The sequence below is a fragment of the Doryrhamphus excisus genome, chromosome 16 (assembly GCF_030265055.1).
Source record: "Doryrhamphus excisus isolate RoL2022-K1 chromosome 16, RoL_Dexc_1.0, whole genome shotgun sequence".
Classification (NCBI taxonomy): domain Eukaryota; kingdom Metazoa; phylum Chordata; class Actinopteri; order Syngnathiformes; family Syngnathidae; genus Doryrhamphus; species Doryrhamphus excisus.
Window position 1 is genome coordinate 10,405,155 of NC_080481.1, and position 23,274 is coordinate 10,428,428.

At 43.1% G+C, this 23,274-nt stretch overlaps 2 protein-coding genes across 3 annotated transcripts; one reads left to right on the top strand and one right to left on the bottom strand.

Moving 5' to 3' along the window:
- The first annotated feature begins 452 nt into the window (after nt 1-452).
- Nucleotides 453-14,117, top strand: rp1l1a (rp1 like 1a). 2 transcript variants are annotated; one of them, XM_058052247.1, is made up of 8 exons: nt 453-651; nt 4,757-5,009; nt 5,214-5,606; nt 5,722-5,986; nt 6,084-9,889; nt 9,977-10,852; nt 10,980-11,819; nt 13,097-14,117. In XM_058052247.1, exons 2-8 carry the CDS (start codon nt 4,776-4,778, stop codon nt 13,295-13,297), a joined length of 6,615 nt encoding a protein of 2,204 aa, XP_057908230.1. In that variant the 5' UTR covers nt 453-651; nt 4,757-4,775; the 3' UTR covers nt 13,298-14,117. The 2 variants fall into 2 exon arrangements, with proteins under 2 accessions (XP_057908230.1, XP_057908231.1); XM_058052248.1 differs by lacking the exon at nt 453-651 and adding an exon at nt 3,647-3,840.
- Nucleotides 14,118-14,734: 617 nt separating this feature from the next.
- On the bottom strand, nt 14,735-21,211 carry gckr (glucokinase (hexokinase 4) regulator). Its single transcript, XM_058052224.1, has 19 exons — nt 21,175-21,211; nt 20,906-21,055; nt 20,765-20,833; nt 20,624-20,692; nt 19,827-19,900; nt 19,635-19,701; nt 19,522-19,575; nt 19,353-19,447; nt 19,080-19,185; nt 18,873-18,991; nt 17,358-17,456; nt 17,181-17,278; nt 16,643-16,719; nt 16,285-16,381; nt 16,113-16,216; nt 15,970-16,047; nt 15,606-15,746; nt 14,955-15,089; nt 14,735-14,884 (listed from the first exon to the last, which is right to left on the bottom strand). The coding sequence occupies exons 1-19, from the start codon at nt 21,187-21,189 to the stop codon at nt 14,735-14,737; spliced, it is 1,797 nt and encodes a 598-aa protein (XP_057908207.1). The 5' UTR covers nt 21,190-21,211.
- Nucleotides 21,212-23,274: the final 2,063 nt, after the last annotated feature.

The window sequence follows — 23,274 nt, forward strand, 5'->3', positions numbered from 1 at the left end:
AGAATAAACGTGAATGTTTAGCCATTGTAACGCGTTCTGATTAAGGCTTACAAGCCCAACAAAGCCAATTTCCCATCTGGCCACATGGTGGTGCTATGGCACACACTATAAAAATAAACCTACAGTGCCAGGGAGAAGCTTGTAGCATTAAAAGCAATTAGACAAGTAAAAACGAAACACGTTTTGCACAAATGATAATATTTCCAGACTCCATTCTTGCTGTGTTTGTGATATATATTGTTTTAAGAGACCACCAGACTGCCGTTGAAAGGTCACAGATGGTGCAGACAAGTGTAATCCTCTTTGAACTCACATCATTATCATTATTTGATGTTTACATTACCCAACCTACGAATAATTGATCTCTAACTTTGACAGCCAATTGGTTCCGGTTCCGGTCCTGGTGCCTTAATCTGGAGATCGGTAATATGCCACTTCCGGCAGTACTATCTGTTGCTTGACGTATCTCAGGTGCGCCTATGCACTGTGAGAGAACACGCGGCGGTCCCGAAGTGTTCGTGTTTTCTTCGTGGATGTTTGTTATGCTTTGTTGAGTATACGAGTTGGGATTCATCTTTTGGGGTAAGATGAACCTCTTTTGTTTTTGTTTGGCTGGAACGGGAAGGCCGAAAGGAACTACTGTATAAAGAGGTTAGTAGCACTCCTTAAGGGATTCATTTGTGCTGACAGGGAGAGGGGGGATAGAGATAGATACAAAGCACCATTAATCCTATTTGCTTTGTTCTTGACCATGGCCATTGTCTGGGAAAATATACCAAGAATCCTTGAGCAACTCTGGTATTTTAATGGGAAATCTAGTTTTAGGTCAAAGGAAGTAATAACTAATAATGTATCCAGTTCAAGGATTAAATTCAAGGAACTTTATTGTCCTGCCAGGACATATTCACACATGAAACTCTTGAAATTTAGTATATTTATCCCAATAAATACCAAGAAGACAATTTAACTTTCAAGTTATGTGACAAGATGCAGAGACGGGAACCTGGGGCAGGCCATTTTTTAATATAATCAAGATCTGAGCAGAAAAAGGAAACTTACAGAAGTATCTGTCACAAAATATGAGGGTGTGTCACAGACTCACAATGGGACAGTAAAAGCGGAAGACAAGAAGGTGGTGGAAGAAAACAAAAAAATGTACAAAATAACAGGAACGGAAATGATGAAAACAAAGAAAAACACAACCACTGGGTGTTTTAGTGTAGGGATGAAGAGTATATGGAAAGGGGAGGGGGGTGGTGCCAGTTAACCCCGGTGTGAGGGATAAAATAGTTGTCTGACAGCATCAATTGCTTGCCGTCCTGGGACTGTGGTGTTAAACTTGACTGCCCACATTCTAAGGGCAGCATCCCACCCCTGTTACAGCTTTGTTGTTTACTTAAGAACCTGGAAAATTGCAGGGCATACCTGTCAACCCTCCTGTTTTCCTGGGAAATTCCTGTATTTTGTCCTTCTTCCTCAATACCCTCCTTATTTTCTCTAATTTTCAGGAAAATTCCCCATATTTTCAAATGCAGATGTTGACCGTTATGTATATATTACGTAATGTTCTCTGATTGGTCCCCAACCACACTAGGTGTCAAAGGGTTATACCCCTTAGCACTTACCGCTTACCAGTTTAAGGAGAATTGGGACACCAATTGATTCTCGTCAACGCACAAAACCGAGGGGTAAGGGATTCATCCTATAATGGCAGAATTCACCACCCATTTGTTGTTACCTAGTAGTGTAATGGTACAGCTGCTGCAGCATTTCTCTTTTTTTATTTTATTAATGTGGTTTTTGTTTTGGATATCTTGTGTTTGGAGCGTTTGGACGGACATTCCAGCCACCATACTTTTATAATTTTCTTCTTCTTCAGGCCACTGTTAAACCCGGAACAACAGCACCTCTTGTGGTTTCTGCCGAGTAGTGCATGCCATTCCACCTCAATTTAAGATATATTTCATCATAATTCACAAGGATTTTAATTGATGTCAGTAATCAATGTCTATCCGTCTATCAACATGTATTTACTTGCATACGGACATCAATTCAATATTTGTCGGTCCATTCATATTCATGCAGACACTGACTGAAAAAATTGTATCAAGGCCTTGACTCTGGGAACTTAATGGTTGGCCATGTTCTTGTTTTATAGTCCATGAGTCATTTCAGAGAAATCATTGGGATGGCCTTCTCCTACTCTTGGCGAGAAAATCATATGCACTGACTGCTGCATACTCTAAAATCTGTTCTCACTGACTTCCTGATTACTCACCTCTCCCATAGGAATATAGCTCTACAAATATAGACGCTGTGGACTCTCAATTAACAAGATAGTTACGTAATTTGGAACCCCAAGTACATACAGTATATCTTGTGTGATGTTGTCTTTTATTATAGCATATCATAAATGATTAATTCAATTAGTCAATTATTTGATTTTCTGACAACCAAAAGTATTTGTATTTAATTGTGTCATTCATAAATTACTGCTTTGATTTAATTTGTAAAACGTTTAGCTTTATTTGTTGCAGAATTTTAGCATTTTTAAGTTAAGCGCATTTGGGCTCTGACTTGTAAGGCTGCTTAAGTACTTCCGGTATCCAGAGACCGGGTATGTTGTTACAGGTAAATGTTTGAGATACTCAAACAAATTTTAATATTAGTCAATGACAACACAACTGAGCACAAAATGCATTTTTTTTAAAATAAACTTTTTATATTAGGGGAGAAAAAAATCCAAACCTTCATGGCCGGATGTGAAAAAGTGATTGCGCCCTTGTTAAAACCTAACAGATGAATTGAGATCTATCAGTGTGGAAAAGGTTCTAAAGCCATATCTAAAACTTTGGAACTCCGGGGAATCACTGTGACATTACCCAAAACAGTGATTGACATTGGCCGGCAAAGCAAAATGACACCAAGAGCGCAGCGACAATGCATCCAAGAGGTCACAAAAGACCCCATAACAACATCAGGCTTCACTTGCGTCAGGCCATTGTTCATGATACATTGTTCATGAAAAATACTCTGGTCTGATGAGACAAAAGCTGAACTTTATGGAAGGTTAGTGTCCAATTACATCTGGTTTCTGAACAAGAACACCATATCAACAGTAAAATATGGTGGTGGCAGTGTGATGGTCTGGAGCTGTTTTGCTGCTTCAGGACCTGGGAGACTTGCTGTAATAAATGGAACCATGAATTCCATCTGATATATTGTTTTCCAGCACGCCATGCTGATATTGGAAAGCTCATCCCCCGGGTCTTGTATTGAATGAACACATAAAAAAATATCAAATTTTATGCTAATATTGGCCATATTATTGTACAGCCGACATATAAACAACTTATTCACTAGTGGACTATTATGAAAGTGTGCCTTAATACATATATGATAAGTGAATGTGTTCCAGGCAAGCAAGCAAAAATGCAAATGAAGGACATTAAAATAGGACATGCATCACCTCTTGTCAGTCAGGTGGAAGCACATGAGCGCCTCACTTGTCTCTCCACCATCTTGTGCTCACCATAGCAACCCCCCCACTTCTCCCCCACACACACGTTGTTAAGCAGGCTTTTCTTTCTATCCTTAGCCTCCCTCCTCTTGTCTCCTCCTTTACCCCCATCTCCCTCCACCATGTTCCTGATTAGTGACTGCCATTTTAATCTGGGAGCTGAAGAAGCACCTGAGCCTGTGAAAAAGTGTGAAGGTAGCTTGAGTACTTGGTGAAAAACTTGCCGTCTGGCTCAACTGGAAAATACTTTTGGACGGATCTGCAGCTTTGTTGTGTGCTTTTTTTTTTTTTATCCAGTTTGGACCATGTTTCCTAAAAATGTGAGTGCCATTCTTTTATATGTGTGCATTTCTGTAGTGCATCTAATAAGTAGAAGGAATAATAATTACTATTTCATCGTAATATGTTATGAAATGTATGTATAGTTGATGATGGCATTAATGGACTAATGCAATGTCAATGATGATGGAAATAGTTCAGATTGATGACGCTGTGAACAAAACAATTTTTTCTTTTTTTAATGTAGGCAGTATTGTTGTTTTTGTCTGTATGCTTAAGTTGATCCTGTCATTTCATACATTACATGTCATGATATGATGCTGAATTTCTTTTTAATCACCTTTCTTCACCTGACCTTTCCAGATGTGATTGTTTGGTTCATTTCCTTGGTGATATAAGTCATTTTCAGTCACGTGCAGCTTGACAGTGCATTTTCTTTAAAAAGAGAGAGACGGCGGTGTTTTGTTTTAGTTTTGACTGATAGCATCAGAGAAGTATTCATATAACTGTGTATGCGGAGACGTACAACTGCATGTTATCATATGATGATGTAATGTAATGTAAGGTGATGTAGTATTTTTATTCTACTACAAACATTATGATACTAAAACTGATCATTAATATCACTTTTACATCTTTCTTGTTGTATTTCCACTTGTATTGTATTTATAATATACCTAATATGGCCACAATATGCCTATTAATATAGTCAGTTGCTACATAGATTTGTGTAATAATTTAAATTCACTGCTAAAAATGCGGAAACGCATTGACCTTATGATACATGTAACACGCTTATATGTCAGGAAGTCTTGTTAGTAGATGTCCTGACCTGAATCCTCCCCAGTCAAACAACCAGATTAGTTATGTGGTTATCCTCAAAAGGAAATGCGTCTAAACAGCAAACACACAAACAATAACTGTCGATACTATGTTGTTTTTCATTGCAACCTTCAGGTGTGTGTGAAAGCGCAGCATGCAATCCGTCCAAGAAGACATGTGGGACCCTCAGGCCCCATCTAAGCATGCCTCCACCCTCCCACCTCGCCCCCCTTCCCACTCGCGCCTTGCTCACGTGACGAAAGCCCCGCCAGCCAAGAGGATCACCTTCTATAAAAGCGGGGACAGCCAGTTTGGGGGTGTCAGGATGGCCATCCACAAGCGTAGCTTCAAATGCTTTGATGCCCTGCTGGATGACCTTTCTCAAAAGGTCAGTATCCCGTATAAAAACACTGGCATTAAGGTTAACACTACCATAGCTGTAGGAACAGCAATACGAAACACTTGTGATTTTACTTCTAATTAGAATGGCAGCACTAGCTAGCACCAAATTAGACATTATAAATCAAACTTAAAGGAAATAATTTACAAGAACCAACATGGATGCAAGTCAAGACATTGTATCTTGGTACAGGTGCCCCTTCCATTTGGTGTGCGGACTGTGACCACGCCGCGCGGCACCCACATCATCAAACATCTGGAGGATCTCCAGGACGGGGGTTGTTACCTCTGTTCCGATCGGCGCCAGGCTAAACCAGTCAACATGGAGCTCGCCAGCAAACGCCAAAGCATTTGGCACCATCACAGTCGCATACCTCAACAACCAGAGAAGCTGTCTGCATCCTCATCTGGACATGCGCCTCACAGACATCGACGCATCCTGCTGATTAAGAATACGGAACCTGGAATGCGAAGGAGTCTGGCACTGAATAGGAGATCGACCAGAAGTATGAGGGCTTTTCTTGAGGAGGTGTCTGAAATGATGCAGTTCCATGTCCACAAAGTTTACAACGCAGAAGGGCGCAAAGTGAGAAATTATCTCCATTATTCCAATTATTTTCCAAAATGGAGTTCTTGGTTGTGGTTGGTTATGTAGGCTTTACAGGTTAGGACTTTAACTTACAGATGTCATTTCTTTTCAGGTTGACAACATTCAAGGTTTGATGTCCTGCTCTGGAGTTTTGGTGTGTGTTGGCAAGGAGGCGCTCAGTCCAATGGTGTTGAAGTTCCTTCGGAAGAGCTCAGAGGAAAAACTACCTGGTTTGGGTAGCAGGTCCCCCGGTCTTGGTCCAAGGACTCCTGGAAATGGCACCCGGTATCCCGGCATTCAAGACATAAGACCTGACCCTCACGGAGCACAGTCCAGATCCAGCGACTGTAGTGAGGGGCAGGAAAGCAAGAAAAGTGGTAAGCTGCTAATTGCTAAATACGTTCAGACGCAGTAGTTTGACGTGTAAAGCTCAATTTTTAATTAAAAGTTTGTTTTTTCACTTCCTTTTTTCAGTTAATTTTGGTCTGGAGACCAAAAAGAGCATAATCCACCCTCGTTCTGATTCCTCAGCCCGCTCCACTCGAGTCTCTTTGTCGTCAGAGAAGTCCTTTAGCAATAGTGTAAGAGCCCACTCCCAGCAGAGACCAGCCATTATGAATGATGACATTGAAAAGCGCGTCCTTGTTAACAAGGATGGCACTCTCTCTGTGGAGATGAGGGTGCGTTTTCGCCTCCGCAATGATGAGACCTTGCAGTGGTCCACACAGATCAGAAAATCACCTTCTCTGACGAGTGAGTGCTGCCAACCAAGCCAAGTGCAGCGCTCTTACTTAGAAAACGGCCAATCAGAAAGCTACTCTGATTCTGCATCTTTCGACCCAGATTGTATGGATTATTCCAGTCAATCTCGAAGTCATACATCCGAGGGGAACCACTGCGCCTGCTGCTACCAGAGGCAAGGGCAGCAGTACAACCTGTGGGACCCGGTACAGGGCCGCAAACAGCCGCCTGCCCCACCTCCACATATGACAAGCCACACTACAATAAGGCACACACATTCATCCAGCTCGTCTTCATCTTGTAACTCCAGGAGAATGGTGTGCCGTCGGGAGAAACTCTCGAACTGTCGAAGAGGCTCAGCTTCAGAGCAGGGCCAACTTGTCCAGGAGCAAACGTGTGTGATGGAGCAGGTAGAGAGCAGAGTAGACATAGAGCAGGATGGAGACACTCACGTTGAGGTGTGCAAGGTGAGCCGCTGCTCCAGTCGGAGTGAAGTGGTCACTTTGGATGGCAACATGAGACCTCCTAGCCAGAGGTCTGTTGAGGAGGAGCTGATGGAGGAAGAAGTGGGACCTCCATTGTCTAGAGTCAGCAGCTCATCACGTGTTCTTCAGTCATTAAAAGAAGACCAAGATGATGATGATGATGAACTGCCACCTAGTGCTTCACAGTGCTCCCATCGAAGTAAACTATCGGCAACTGTAAGCAACAAGCTGGAGAACAAGGAGAGTCGAGGAAGTGGAGCAGTCACTGCAGCTGCATCCTGTCTCTGTGGAGCCACCACACCTCACACCCCAACTGGAGCAGTCGGAATGGCTCAAGCTCCCAGATCCAACTCCAATATAAGTAGAGCCTCTTGCAGATCCACCAAAGTCATGAACCATGAGGATGAGATTGAAGAGCTTGTTAAAGCTTTATCTGACACCCCCGTGCAGTCGTGTGTATGTCCTAATTGCGGCGGTTACAAACTTGCAGCCCATTCTAATTCTGAAAGTAGAGCCTCAAAGAGCCTCCAACAAGCTTGTTCAAAGTCTACCTCACCTCTGGCAAGCCAATCAAATGCCAATGAACGTGAACATGATGTTCTGTCCACACAGTCCAGCAAAACCAATCTAAAAAGTCATGGCTCAGCCCCAGAGAGCAGAGCATCTAGTGTCATGTCCACAATGTCCAATGCTGAGCCAACAGAACAGAAGCAAGAAAGGGCCACCTCCATCATAAGTCACAAGTCCAACACATCACAGAAATCTAGTCCCATGAATAAGAAGGAGAGAAGGTCCAGTGCTATGTCAAGTCAAAGGTCCGACTGCAGTGGCACAACCGAAAGCCCTAACATCACAGCAACAGAGGAAACGGAAGGAGGGGACAGTGACGACATTGTTGCTAAATCTTGTTTATCACCAAAGAGTGTGTCAAGTGTCAGGATTAACTCTCCAGTCGTGGAAGAAACGAACAGAAATGATACACCTCATAGTTGTCGTTCTGCTAAATCTACTGCATCTATCAAGTCTGGCATGGCAGAGCGACCCAATAGTGTCTTCTCTACGAAATCTTCAAAGTCAAACATATCAAGAAAGTCCAAATCATCTCACGGTCAGTGCGCAAGAGATGAACCAATGGTAGTAGATCCAACTGAAGAGGAAGAAGAACCAGATATGTGTCCGGAAAACCCAGAAGTTGAAGATATCAACGAAGAACAAGCTGAAGAACGGGCAACTAGTGCTTTGTCTGCTAAATCGACTACTTCACGCCAGACCAACCGTAACTCAAATTGCACTGCAGCATCTCCAGATCTAAAGGAAGATGATATTTCTTCTATTGAAGCAAATGGGAAACCAAAAGAAGATCAAGAACGGGTGTCCAGTGCCATGTCAGTTAAGTCAAAGACTTCTGTGAGATCCAATGCTTCACAGAAGTCAATGTCTAGCAACAATCTCAAACCAACTTCCCCAATACCAAATGTAATAACCATTAATTCCCCAGAAGAGGTTGATGAGGTGAGTGAGGAAACCGGTGAAGGGGAAGAGGTAGAAGAAAAGCAAAGTAAAGCCTCTGAACATTTGCATGATGAAACGCTGTCTCCCAGGAGAATACGCTCACCTCGGTCCCACCCTTACAAAGCTAAGGCAGCGTCCCCAAGCAGTAATGATGCAAGAGGCCAGAGTGCTTTGTCGGTTCACTCCGCAACCTCTACTAAATCTGGAAAGTTTAAATGCCACTGCGGGACAGCTTCAACATGTGAAGAGGGCAAGGACAAGGACGTGGGTGAAGAAAATGAAGCAGAGAAACAGGAAGACAACTGGGAACTGAACGGAGACCCAGGAGGCACAGAGCCACCACTGAGTCCAAACTCATCTGGGTCTGTCTCCCTTGGGTTGGCCTTGCCAGATGACCAAGAGATAGCTGACTCAGATAGCGGCAAGTCGTGTGTTTCATTCCACACTGGGACTCACAGCAAGGGCAGATTGAGGACAGCAACTCCAAATGTCCACAAAAGTCCTGAGTCCAATATTAATGGGAGTACACATGAAGTCCATATCCCTACTATTGAAGTACCTGGAGTTGATGGACATGACGACTGTCGTAGTACCAGCCAGGCCTCAAGAGCCAGTGTTAAAAACCTTGATGACAGCAGGCCCTCCTCCTCATCTGGTAATGCTAAAAACTCTAAGGTTGCTCAACAATCTGATGGAGCTCTGACAAATGCTGATTGCTCCAGGACGCCAACAAATGCAGAGGATATCCCAGACAACGAGGGAGCTAGTTCACACTCCAGTGGTCCCTGTCGCCTTGGGACCAACTTAGCAGTTGACGCAAAAGAGAATGCCTTGAAGCAAAGTAGAGCAGAAGATGTTGTCAAAGCAAATGACATTGGAAGTGTTTCATCTGTCAAAACATCCAGTTCTCCAAAGAAAGAGGTTTCATCCCAATCTTCAAGGCATTGTCCCATGCACAACTCTAGACCTTGCAGTAAAGCTGAGACGTGTGGTAAAAGCGCCATGTCTGCTGCTGACCTCCCAGACCATCAAAAGTCCGAGGCAAGCAAAGCCAGCAGCACGTCCCGCAAGGAAAAAACCAAGAGGCATCAGATGAAGGAGAGTCAAAAGACTCCAGATAAAGAATATGAAGTCACCCCTGCCTGTCTGCCCAATGCTTCCCCGAGTGAAGTTGTCAGTGATTGGTTGCGCAGCATTCCTTCTGACAACAATATGCTCGTTCTTGACGACCTTGCCGAGTTTGAGCCAGACAAGGAAGTAGTAGCTGAAGCTGAAGAAGTAACAGAATCAAAGGAGGAGAGCCCTAAGGGGGAAGAGGTAGACACAGAAGATAAAGTGGAAGATGAAGAGAAAGAAGAAGAAGGTGTAACAGAAGAAGACAAGACAAATGAAGATCTGGCGCCATGTGCTATGGAAACATCTTACCGGCCTGACACTGTCTGGATGAATGGCAAGTCCTTGCCCAAAAACTGGCGCTCTTCAACTGCAGTGATGAAGGTTCTTCTCAGTTCCTCTCTGGGGCGATGTAGGAGCTTACCTGAGGTAGGCAGAACAATATTGATATATTATTATATTACTCTTAAGATTGTTTACATTGTTTAAATAATTAGAACTTGCTGTGTTCCATAGGTATCTCCAGTATATGGCCGTAGACTGAGTACATCAGCCAGGGGTCTCTTGGACTGTCTGGCCCAACTTCAGCTAATTGAGCCCACTGGGAATCAGGGCTGTAATCAAATTGACAGCCAAAACCGGAAGTATGAGGACATTATGACCATTCTCCAGTCCCTTTGGCTCACTGACCCTCGGGACATTGACACCAAGGACATTGGCACGGAGCAAGTGACTCCACCAAGGTCCTCTTCGGGGGTAGGTATGAGCAGTGGCTCTGGTGGATCGGGGAAGGACCATGAAAATCAAGGAGGAGATGAAACACTCCCAAAAGAGTCTTCACATGAGGAGGAGGAGGCAGCGGGTGAAGAGGAACCAGAACCAGAAACCAAGGACGCTATGGCTGAGCTTGTCTTAGAAGAGGAGCCCTTGCACAGTGAGGACCAAAGTAATGTACTTCCAGCTCTGGACAGCCTAAAAGCTGAGAACCCCTCATCATCAGACAAGAGTTCAGCCAATAATACCTTCAACTCAAGCTCCGGAACGCCTCCAACAGTTTTGCATGCGCCCTTGTCCAAAGGACCATCCCATGAACCTGATCCAGTGTGGGTCCTGCACCTCCTGAAGAAGCTGGAGAAGCAATTCATGAACCACTACATCGATGCTATGGCGGAATTTAAAGTTCGTTGGGACCTGGACGACAGCCTTATTCTCGATACGATGATCTCGGAGCTGAAGAACGAGGTGAGCAGTCGAATTCAGAGGAGTATAGAGCGGGAAATGAGGAAGATCCGGGGTCGAGCTGGCCGAGGTGAGAAGTCTCCACGGCCTCCTAAAGGAGTAAACCTCTCCAGGGAGTCCACCATGACAGAGAAGAGGCGACGGATGCTGAAGGTAAATCCGGGCCTGAATTTTTTATTATTGTAGAGATTTTAACTCCAGATTTATGGAACCCACGATGACATAACCATAGCATTCACTGTTCAAAAGAATGAAAGCAAATATGCCATTTATTTTTCAGGTCATGAAGAACCATTCAGTCAAAACTGCTGACTCTTTCACTGACGGAGATTTGACAGTAGAGTTCAGCGACCAACGAAGCGATGATGATTACTGCCCCTGTGATGCTTGTGTACGTAAGAAAATGGCGGCACGGCCTGTCAAAATGCACCCGGCGGCTGCCGAAGCACCAGTGATGATGGAGTTTGACCTCCTGAAGATACTTCAGCTCAAGAAGACCCCAGCACCCATACCTCCAATCGCACCGCAGCGTTCAAATAGTGCGGCCATAGAAGAGGATGGAAGGAGTTTAGAGGTTGTACAAGAGGAAGAAGAGGACAATGACTCCAATGAGGATAGCACAGACCCTGAGGAGGATGCAGGGGAAGACGTAAAATATGACGGTGATCAGAAGAAAAGCGGTGAGAAAAATGAGTCTGAGATAAGCGGAGAAGGAAAGTGCTGCCAATGCAGCAGAGGGGAAACTCCAGAGAGACAGGAGGCTGAGGAAACAACTGATAACATGGCCGGCGAAGTAGACAAGAATGGCGATGATGCTGAAGATGAGGGCGAAACAGCAGATGACGTGGGTGAGACAGAAATCTGTCTGAAAGAGGAGCATGACAGCGAAAACAGAGCTGCGGAAGAAGAGACCACTGAAAGAGGAGGCGATGGAGAGGATGCAGGAGAGGGAGACGCCATAACAAATCAGGATAATGAAGATACAAGACTTTTGGGGGAGGAGGAGGAGGAGGAGGGGAAAAGCAGTGCCTCAGCAGGAGCAGAGGATGAAGAGGAGGATGGGACTGAAGAGGCTCAAGATGAAGGGGACTCATCACAGCAGGAAAGAGTCTCACCAAAGGTCAGGATACACACAAAAGCATAAAAGATATGCTCTTTGATCACCTTATGAGGCACATCTGCATCTGTACTGATTTGGGAAATTATTTAATTAGCGACATGCGACGGTGCAGCTAACAAACATGCTGTTAAAAGATGGTCTTTATCTTCAGTGGTGGTAACGTCAACCTGGATGTAGGATGAAGAAAAGGTGCTCAATCAACAATCTTGTTATTGCAAAAACAAAACTGTCAGCCGCAACTACGCCAACATCAGTTATGAACTAAATGCTAGCTAAATGCTAGCTAGCTATCAGCTACTGCCAGCTAAATTCATGCATCGTCCCATTTAAAGGGGAACTGCACTTTACAATCCTTATGTGAAACATAAACATATTTATTTCACTTTTCTGTGCATTATAACACCAGAAAAATAGTTAATATGAGCTCGCTAACAATGCACACCATTGGGACACACCTATTTTGACTATGAAGCCCTCTAACAACGTTTTATGGTTTAATACCAGAAAACTAGTTAATATGAGCTAGCTAACAATGCACATCATTGGGACACACTTATTTTGACAATGAAGCCCTCTAACAACGTTTTATCGTTTCATATAAGACTTTGACTATAAGACTCTTTCAACAAGACCAGCGTTATTAGTATTACTTGTGTTATTTGTACTGAAGACGGCTGCACGGCGGTCCGGTGGTTGTCACAGCTTGGAGACCAGGGTTCAATCCCACCCTCGGCCATCTCTGTGTGGAGTTTGCATGTTCTCCCCGTGTATGGGTGGGTTTTCTCCGGGTATTCCGGTTTCCTCCCACATTCCAAAAACATGCTAGGTTAATTGGCAACTCCAAATTGTGCATAGGGGTGAATGGTTGTTTGTTTATATATATTGTCTATATGTGATTGGCTAGCGACCAGTCCAGGGTGTACCCTGCCTCTCGCCCAAAGACAGCTGGGATAGGCTCCAGCGGTAGAAAATGAATGAATGAAGTGTGTACATGTGTGTGTGTGTGTATATATATATATATATATATATGTATATTTTAGAGCTCGGCTGAGGCGTTAAAGTCTACGTCAAATAGGAATGTGACCTAGTGCAGCCTCAAAGCTAATTCTAAGCCAGTGAGGAAAGCTAATCTCGCCATCCAATTAGACGGACTGAACAAATCTATTTTGTTTCACAGCAACCACTTGCCTCCACCTCGGGAAGTTGGCAACTTCTCAACTATTCCTGAAATGTTGACAGCACAACAATAATTGGCCACTTTGTTCTTCAACGGACAGGATCATAGCTCAACCGGGGCTGCCTGCATGACCGAGGGCGAGGAAGCCGATGCTGAAGACTCGGATGCTGACGGTAAACGTCCAAGTGACACCGACGCTGATGAGTCGGGTGCAAATGGAGGGAAAGAGGAGGATGCTGCTCTCCTCCATCAGTTCACCAGGACCTCAGTGGAGTCCCAGCCAGGCTCCTTGGAGGACTGATACCCTCACACGTAATCATCGGGCTTGAAAGGAGAGGATCTGGTACAGCTTGGCTCTTTCTCGAACAAACCAAGCACGTAAAAACAAAAACCAGAACACTTGATGCACTTTATCTTGCTGTTGGAGTCTCAGTCATACTTGAAACATCAACATAGCCAATGGTATTTACTAGCAATTATACAAATTATATTTGTACACTTTTAACATGAATTTCTGTCTCATATTACATTTTTAAACTTCAAGATGTTCGACAATTGATGATTTTAATGGGTTTTTTTTTTGTAAAATACGTCCCTATAGCCAGCTGCTTAAATCTAATACGGCACCCGCTCAAGATGTGTAATCTGATTACTTAAAGAAATAATGAGAGTTTATATGCTGAGCTCTTATATCTGTGCTGTATATTTCATTAGAAGCCTTAAAAATATATACAGGAAATTGCATTGAAGAGTGTCATCACCTTGAGGCCAGGAAACACATCATACAGTATATTGAATAGTATTTCTTCCGACCAGTACGAGTAGTTTTCAGTGCTTTAGTGTCTGACTGGATCAATGAGCTGTAAGGTGTCCCGCATGCTGTACGTTCAGATGGGGTTTTGTGTGAGCACTCATGTGGACCGGCGGTGTGATGTGTGTTACTGATGCCTTACCGTATCCATGGTTATATGAAGTTGATGTACAGAAACAAAGAAACAGCTCGTGCTTAAGTGGATGCAGGGTTCCACACTTCCTCTGCGTGTGTGGTCTGGTGTCTCTGCTTAGAAAGGGGCCTGTGATGCACACATGAATTAAATAAATAAAGGAAATGTACATTACAAGATTGAATATGTTCATTTATTTGAAAAAATACTTCAATACATTTCATTTGCATTAGAAAGTCTTGAAATATGAGGATGTGTTGCATATAAATATTGGAAACAGGAATGACTTAGTGGGTGTGAACGTGTCGTGTGGTAATACTATCAAGAATTCTCTGTTGCGCAATCCTGTGGTCAGCTCTTGTCCAAAAGGGACTCCAAAGCTGCTCAGCCACTCCCAAGATACACGTCACGTTAATCCAGTATAGCTGGGTGAGGGCTGGTTCTCTGGTTTGTGTACGGGTGGGAGGCAATGGAGGCATGAAGTTATGTCGAACCCTCATGGATTTAGTTTGGAATTGGTGGCTTGTACTTGTGAGACCAATACATTTCTATTTTCTATACATGTGTGATTTTCTTTATTAAAAATGAAAAACATAATACCACTAGATGGAGCCTGCGTGCCACCAGTAGTGCTCGCACTGCTGTTTGAGAATCCATGATGTATTGAATACTAGATACTCGTGGACACAAGTTGCCCCCATCTCACAAAAAACAATACACCACTCATATTTATTGAAGATTTATTGCAAATAACTGAGCACACAGTATGCCCCCCTCAAGAAGATGAGACTGTATTAAAAATTGTTTGCTGAAATGTGAGTAGTGGGCTCACATTTATGACACGACCCCACAGCCTCTCGTAGGATTGGCTGCAGCTCCAGACAAGACCCCGCCTCCTTGAGAGACAGACCAGTCAGCAAAGAGACCAAAGCCAGAGGCACCACCTGGTCACAAAGAGGGAAGAACAATAAGAGATCATTCCTCTTTGTCATTTGGCTCTTTACCTTTCCTTACCTTTGTCCTTTCCTTGCCGGTGGCTGTGTGTGTGGTCATGTCACGTGATCTGATGTCCTCTGTTAGGTTTTCCACCTGGTAGATGGACATCAGGAGAGCATCCTCGCACCGGGACTCAGAATGACCAGACAGTTTCTATACCAAAAGGAGGATTTGGGTTAAATATTGGTTCAATTACAGAAAGATGGAGGCCCATGAATGCGCCATGTCCTCTAGGGGGCGTCAAAAAAGGGAAATAATTACCTTCACAATATTAAAACTAGCTACAGTAACCCCTCGCCACTTTGAGCTTCAAATTCCACATCTTCAGTCCGTCACATGTTTTCAAAATGCAAATATTAAGATATTATCTAGCTTAAAATTGGCTAGATTAACTCAAATATACTAAAAGATGTAGTATTCTACAATGGTCACTAGATGTCAGTAATGTTCCATTAATGAAACAATACTGTACTAAACAATAAGTTAAAATAAAGCACAAAGAACTCTCCCAGGAAGACCTGGGTTCGATTCTACACTTGAGCATCTCTGCTATAGGTATGTTAGGTTAATTGGCGACTCTAAATTGTCCATGAATGTGAGTGCTTTGCGATTGTGTGGCGACCCTAGTGAGGATAAGCGGCATAGAAAACGGATGGACGGATTTCATACCTGGATCAAACGTGTAGCTCTGCGGTAAAGCTTGCTGTTGGTGACCTGCACGTCGATCATGTGGTTCTGGTAGATCTTCCCTTTTAAGACATGTGCCCCCGTGCTCACAGCGTTCAGCACCAACTTAGTGGACAGCTCCCACTGCCAAACAAAAGGCCTAATTAATTTCCCCTTTCCTGTGTATTTACATAAGAAAGACTGACAGGAATCGATTAAATTAGTCCTGAACACTGAAGCAAGACTCTAGTGCTTCATTTGTTTTCGCTCTGAAAAACAAGGGCAGCAATTTATCACTGCTCCAGTATGTGTGTGTGTGTGTGTGTGTATGTATGTGTGTGTGTGTGAGAGCGGCTGGGTGCTGTACCATATGCGGGAGACTTCCTGAAACAGGTGATGGCCAAGAAATAGTTAATGCGGATGCACACAATTTAATTATTTCATCCTACAAAGAAAAACAACACATTAATTAGCGGATTGGCTAGATAAGAGTATATTTTGGTAACCAACTTGTGAAGTGTCAGCGTCTCCATTAGCCTGGTGATAAACAGCATGGAGGTTAGACATCTTCTCCCTCACTCTACCAGCCATATTCACCACTTCACTGACGTCATCTATGAAAAAGAGGCCATTATGGTGCATGAAGAGGAAGCGTGTCAAGGTCAGAAGCAGACTGCCTCACCAGACTGTGCGTAGATGAGGATGACGGTGTCTTGGTCATCGAGACTTGGCAGGACATGAAGCAAAAAATCTTCATGAGCAATACAAAACCGGGCACCCTAAGTGGATAATTGCAGATATGTATTTATATTTATCCCCCAAATACCAGCCAGTGAGCTTGATTTCATTTTCATTTCATTTAACAGGATTTCACACTGTTTAATCCTTTGTGAGGTTGCATGTAATCCGTGATGAAATATTCAATCCTTTAAACAGTGTGTCATTTTACGACCATAGGAAAGTGCATTGTTTTGAATTTATTATTTGGACACAGTATAATTTGATTGACAGATTGGGTTTCTCACACACTTATACAGTACCAGAAAAGCCAAGGAGCCTTCATTGTTGTTGAGCCCTCGATATCCTCCGCTTCTGAAAGCTTGAATATCCTCATAGGCTGACACACACACACACACACACACACACAAAGATAATTTGTAGTATGCAAATATTTTTATATTAGTATATTAGTACTTTCTGGGCTGCATGGTGGTCGAGTGGTTAGCCTGCATGCAGACCTCACAGCTAGGAGACCCGAGTTCAATCCCACCCTCGGCCATCTCTGTGTGGAGTTTGCATGTTCTCCCCGTGCATGCGTGGGTTTTCTCCGGGTACTCCGGTTTCCTCCCACATTCCAAAAAACATGCTAGGTTAATTAGCGACTCCAAATTGTCCATAGGCATGAATGTGAGTGTGAATGGTTGTTTGTCTATATGTGCCCTGTGATTGGCTGGTGACAAGTCCAGGGTGTACCCCGCCTCTCGTCCTAAGACAGCTGGGATAGGCTCCAGCACCCCCTGCGACCCTCGTGAGTACAAGCGGTAGAAAATGAATGAATGAATGCTACTTTCTGCTCACCTGCACCAAACGTAGGCTCACACTCACTGGCATCAATAAGGGCCAGCATGGCCAGGCTTCCCCAGCCCAGGTAGCAGACACGCTTCCCACAGAGCAAACTGTAACAGGTTTACAGCCATTACCACCAATGTACTACTTTTCTGGAATAGTGAATGACGCCTTAAAGAACTGGCTCACCTCTTCCCAGCTGCTGCCACCAAACCAGCTATAGCCTCACTGTGAGAATATGTCATCTCCACTGTTTTCTCATAGGCTCTCAGGTGCTGCAGGATGCTCCTTATGAAAAGAGAAAATAGTCATTTATGAACAACCTGCATTCTTGCCACTAGAGGTCAGCCATACGACATAGACACATACTGCAAGATGAGTAATATCCAGTGCATGGCCAACCTGCACGTTGATGATGCACATGCAGCTGCATGTGCCTTCCTCACGCTCATGCTGTGCTCTGCCTTACAATGTGAGACGATTCACAGAGACATTCATGTAGAAACACAAAAGGGAATCCATATGTAGAATGAAAAGGTTTCCCTTGCATAGTGGAAATCTATGAAGTCCCATGAGGCTATCTTGAGGTTCAACAAAAGCTTTTGTCACATTTTATCAGTCAGGATTTGTGAATACTCAGTGGCGTTCAAGGAGGGGAGGCAGATGAGGCAGAGACCATCATATCTGTATATTGAGCTGTAAATTAAAAGTAAATAAGACTTTAACTTTAACTTGTATTGCATTTTGCAGTACATGTATTTGTCTTATTTGGCACTAATAGTGTTTATTTGTAAAACACATCATAGTAAAAGACGCATAATGTGATCTGACTGCTGACAATATCGATGATATGATATGATTATTATCCGTGTTGGAAATGAGATGCTGGACAGTATAAGGGATAAGAAAGAATCTCTGGTATTAAGGTATTAATGTATGTCATACTGAGAGATATTTGTTTTGAATGAATAGGGCGGCACGGCGGTCTAGTGGTTAGCGCGCAGACCTCACAGCTAGGAGACCAGTGTTCAATTCCACCCTCGGCCATCTCTGTGTGGAGTTTGCATGTTCTCATGTTCTCCCCGTGGGTTTTCTCCGGGTACTCCGGTTTCCTCCCACATTCTATACATAGAATGTACATAGGTATGAATGTGAGTGTGAATGGTTGTTTGTCTATATGTGCCCTGGGATAGGCTCCAGCACCCCCGCGACCCTCATGAATTGCTTTATATTAGAGCGGCACGGTGGTCAAGTGGTTGGCGCGCAGACCTCACAGCTAGGAGTCTAGGGTTCAATTCCACCCTCGGCATGTTCTCCCTGTGCACGCGCCCACATTCCAAAACATGCTAGGTTAATTGACGCCTCCAAATTGTCCATAGGTATGAATGTGAGTGTGAATGGTTGTTTGTCTATATGTGCCCTGTGATTAGCTGGCAACCAGTCCAGGATGTGCCCTGCCTCTCGCCCAGGGACGGCTGGGATAGGCTCCAGAACCCCCGCGACCCATGAGGAAAAAGCGGTAGATAATGAATGAATGAATGAATGCTTTATATTATAGCAATATATTATATATATTTTATATTTATATATATTCCATTTTATTATATATTTATTTATATATATTATATATTTATTTTAATTTATATATATTATAGCAATATGCTACTAGGAAAGGGCAAAATATGTGTGTGTTTAGTTGCTTACTGGTGTGTGATGGATGCACGTGAGAAAGCAGCAGCATGAGCAGCACAGAAGATGACCTCCAGGAGCATCTTAGTTGCACTTCCTGCTTTCATCCTGGAAGAGCCACTGATGGCCTCCGGCTGAACTCAAGCACACACAAGACAGCACGGGAGAGAGAGCACACACACTCCAGATCACTCAACTAATTTTGAGAAGTTTTGCCCTCACCCCGACTGACGGGTTGATGAGGAAGGCTTTCCGACTTTTGGCAAGTGCCTGCATTCTTTGGAGCACACTGAGGAATGTGAATGTGCAGCCTGGTATGGATTCGCTCCTGTACAGAGATAGTATGTATATATAGTCGCTACAGATGCACTTTTGTGTTCAGTTTGAATGTTTGATGATCTCAAACATTCATTATATTCGTGAAGGCAACATCTTAGATCTCATTAGGCTTAGTGTTGACATGCTTAGTGTTGACATATACAGCAATACACATACCGTGCCTGACGTGTGGGGTTAAAACCAAGCACAACAGGCGTGTAGACATCTGGGTGCTGCAAGCAGAAGTCCAACTGACCTGCCACAAATGGAGCCTACAAGTACATCATTTTTAAAAAGTCTATACAGTTGGAAAGAGTCTGCCGCATGTCTTAAGATTCAGCCTCACCGACAACCCACAGGAGATACCAATGAACAAGACTCTCTTCTTCCCATCACACACCTGTCAGGATAAAACAACACTAAAAACTTGATTGACACACTTTTCATCCGACTACTGACCTTTTTCAGACTGAGCACACCCAGTTGGGGGTCATCTTCTGGAGCCTCTTGGGAGGAAAATAGAGCCCTTAAAAGATGAGGGAATGGAACATTTCACCTTAAACAACAGAATCATATAACAAAGAATTCAAAATACACATCTACATATGTGTTATGAATAATTATATATTTGACTTGAACAAACTGGCGTACCTGTCTCCACCTGCAATGATGTATGAGTAGAGCTCAGCGTGGTGCATCTGTCTAAGTGCACTGTTGAAGCTTGACTACACACACAAACACACAACTCTTTCATCTGTAGAAGCATACTTCCGTCACAGATGCTGTTACTGAGCAAAAATGACAAAAAAGAAAAAAACAAGAGAAAGGAAAACACCAAGCAGTTCATTCATTCATTCATTTTATACCGCTTATCCTCACGAGGGTTGCGGGGAGAGGGTGCTGGAGCCTATCCCAGCTGTCTTCGGGCGAGAGGCGGGGTACACCCTGGACTGGTCGCCAGCCAATCACAGGGCACATATAGACAAACAACCATTCACACTCACATTAATACCTATGGACAATTTGGAGTGGCCAATTAACCTAGCATGTTTTTGGAATGTGGGAGGAAACCGGAGTACCCGGAGAAAACCCACGCATGCACGGGGAGAACATGCAAACTCCACACAGAGATGGCCAAGGGTGGAATTGAACCCTGGCCTCCTCGCTGTGAGGTCTGCGCGCTAACCACTCGATCACCGTGCAGCCCAAAAACACCAAGCAATGACAGACCATTTATATTTGTGTATGTAAATATATTTGAATATGCATACAAGTTAAAATTCAATATTTCACCTTACCCCCCCCCCCCTTCCTGTATTCCATATGTAATTTTTTTTAAATACATTTGGGTCAAGGACCACCTTGTGTCTTGATGGTCATTTTTTGGTTTCTACCACTTGAGTTTGAGGATCGCGTTGATGAACAAATTTAGAATAATATTAATTTACCGCTACAAGGAAAGCCAGTCGACCTGAAGTCCCACAGCCACTCAGAACAATAAGGCTGTCCTGTGGTTCCTAGAAAGGAAAGGATGCTTCAGCTTCACCACAGATGACAGAAAGCAACCATCAAACATGAGGACCTTCTACCTTGAGGATGAGTTCCACTTTCTCAGATAACTCCATTATGTTTTTCACCATTTTGTCACCCAAAAGCCTCTAAAACAACACGTAGATACTTTTCAAAGGACATCTACAATCTACAGTATTTAGTTATGTTTCTTCTGTAACCTGGTACGTGCTTCCTGTCTCTTTGTGAAACATCTCCTCGTCGCAGCTCTGCAACATCCTCACGATGCGACTGGCTGGAGCTCGGTCAATGTCACATGTCAGAGGGTTTGACTTCTCCGACACTGGAAGCGAGGGCTCGTAATCCGGCAACTAGTCGCATCAAGTTTTAAGACATTTTTCTTAGCAATATCATTGAGGTGCTCAGATGCAATATTACTGTTTCCATTTCCATTTCAATTTGCCTTAAAGAATGATGGTGTTTATCCTACCTCCCATTCGTGCATTGTCGAGACACAACAGCTTGTGTTTAGGTTTATAGTCAAAAGAAATCAGCGTCCGGCTCTTTCTGCAGTGGCAAAGTCCACAAAAAGACCTTTGAGATTTTGAGAGTATAAAAGGAACCACAGCATTAAACACATTGTTCCACCCAGACACAACTGAAAACAAAAACACTTCATTCTTCCTACTCATTTTTATTTGGGGTAAGTAAATTGTCTTATTTTTTGGCATGTTACTGTTTTCTTTATTGTTGTATCAATTTTATAAAGGATATTTTATTTTTGACATGTTCAAAATAAACTCACAGAAGATGGAACAAGGAGGCAATGCATGAAGATCCAGCAAAGATAAATTACATAATGCTTAACCATACAAGAAAGCGGTATAATGACTATATATAAGAAGCCATTCAGAAGGAACCATCTGGCAACGTCTGGCTGGAGCTGTGTGTTTAAGAAGCTCACTGATTGCCAATCAGCTCCAAGTGTGCCTCATTGTTCCAACCCTCAACCCGGAAACACGTCTCACACGCTTCCAAACATACGGGTCCACTCAGCACTTTGAATGCATCACAGTGCAGTGCACCGTCGTCAGTACCCGGATGTTGCACTCAACAACCCCAAATGGTGAGGTGTGTATATTGGACTGAGGGAAATATTCAATTTGAGAGACAGCCCAAGTGATCTGAAAGGGAAACAGAGGACAAAGCATGTGGGCCGTGAAACCACCAGCCTCTTTGTTTGTGTGTGGAGAGAGTAAGAGAGATGAAACAGACCTGAATTTATCAGTTTTCAGGCTTTTAATAAACACTCTGGAAGAGAGTTGGGGACTTTAACCCTTAGATACATAAGTGGGTCAAAAATGACCCAGTCAATACATTCATTCATTTTCTACCGCTTTTCCTCACAAGGGTCGCGGGGGTGCTGGAGCCTATCCCAGCTGTCTTTGGGCGAGAGGCAGGGTACACCCTGGACTGGTCGCCAGCCAATCACAGGGCACATATAGACAAACAACCATTCACACTCACATATCCAGTCAAGTTGTTTTCTTGAAATAGGAAAAAGGTAAGGAAAAATTGTTATTATTTCATATTCCAGGTATTCCTCAAAAAAACATGTTTTCGGTATCATGCCATTCACATTTTTCACTTACCTTTTATACATTTTAAGAAATGTTTGTTTTTGTGTTACTACCCCAACCTTCCATAAGTGGGTCAAAAATGACCCGCATGCATTTTCTATGGAATCCAATAGGAACCTTTGATTCTTATCAACTTTGCTGTCAGGAATAAATTAACTGTAGACCACACAGACTATATCAGAAGTGTCACCCCTCAGGAAGATTATTATATACATCAAGTGCTAATACAACAAGTATTATCTTCATATAATATTGTGTATGTGTATTTCATGACTGTTAGTATTATCAACAAATTAGCCTACTTTATAACTAGCTGACACTAGCTGGCTAACATTATTATATGTATTGTTGGGCATTACTCTTTTGTTTTCTCATCCATGCCTTTGGCTGCTAGATGCACAGCTAAAATGGTCCTATAGACTACAGTGGACATTGAAAGGGTGAACGAAAATACATTTCTGGGGATCACAATAGATGAAAATATGAGCTGGAAACCTCATATTACAAATATACAACATAAAGTGGCCAGAAATATTTCAGTATTGAACAAAGCAAATTTTGTTCTCTATCAGAAATCACTCCACACTCTTTATTGCTCTCTGGTTCTACCATATCTTACTTATTGTGTGGAAATATGGGGTAATAACTATAAAAGCAATCTTCACTCGCTAAATGTACTGCAAAAAAGGTCAGTAAGGATAATTCATAATGCCGCCTACAGAGAACATACTAACTCATTTCTAAAATCACAAATACTTAAACTTGCTGATATAGTTAATCTTCAAATGGCTAAAATAATGTATAAGGCTAAAAACAACCAATTACCTAAAAATGTCATCCAATACTTCTCTACAAGAGAGGAGAAATATGATCTCAGGGAAGAACTACATTTGAAACACTTATATGCTAGGACTACGTTAAAAAGCCATAGCATTTCAGTATGTGGAATC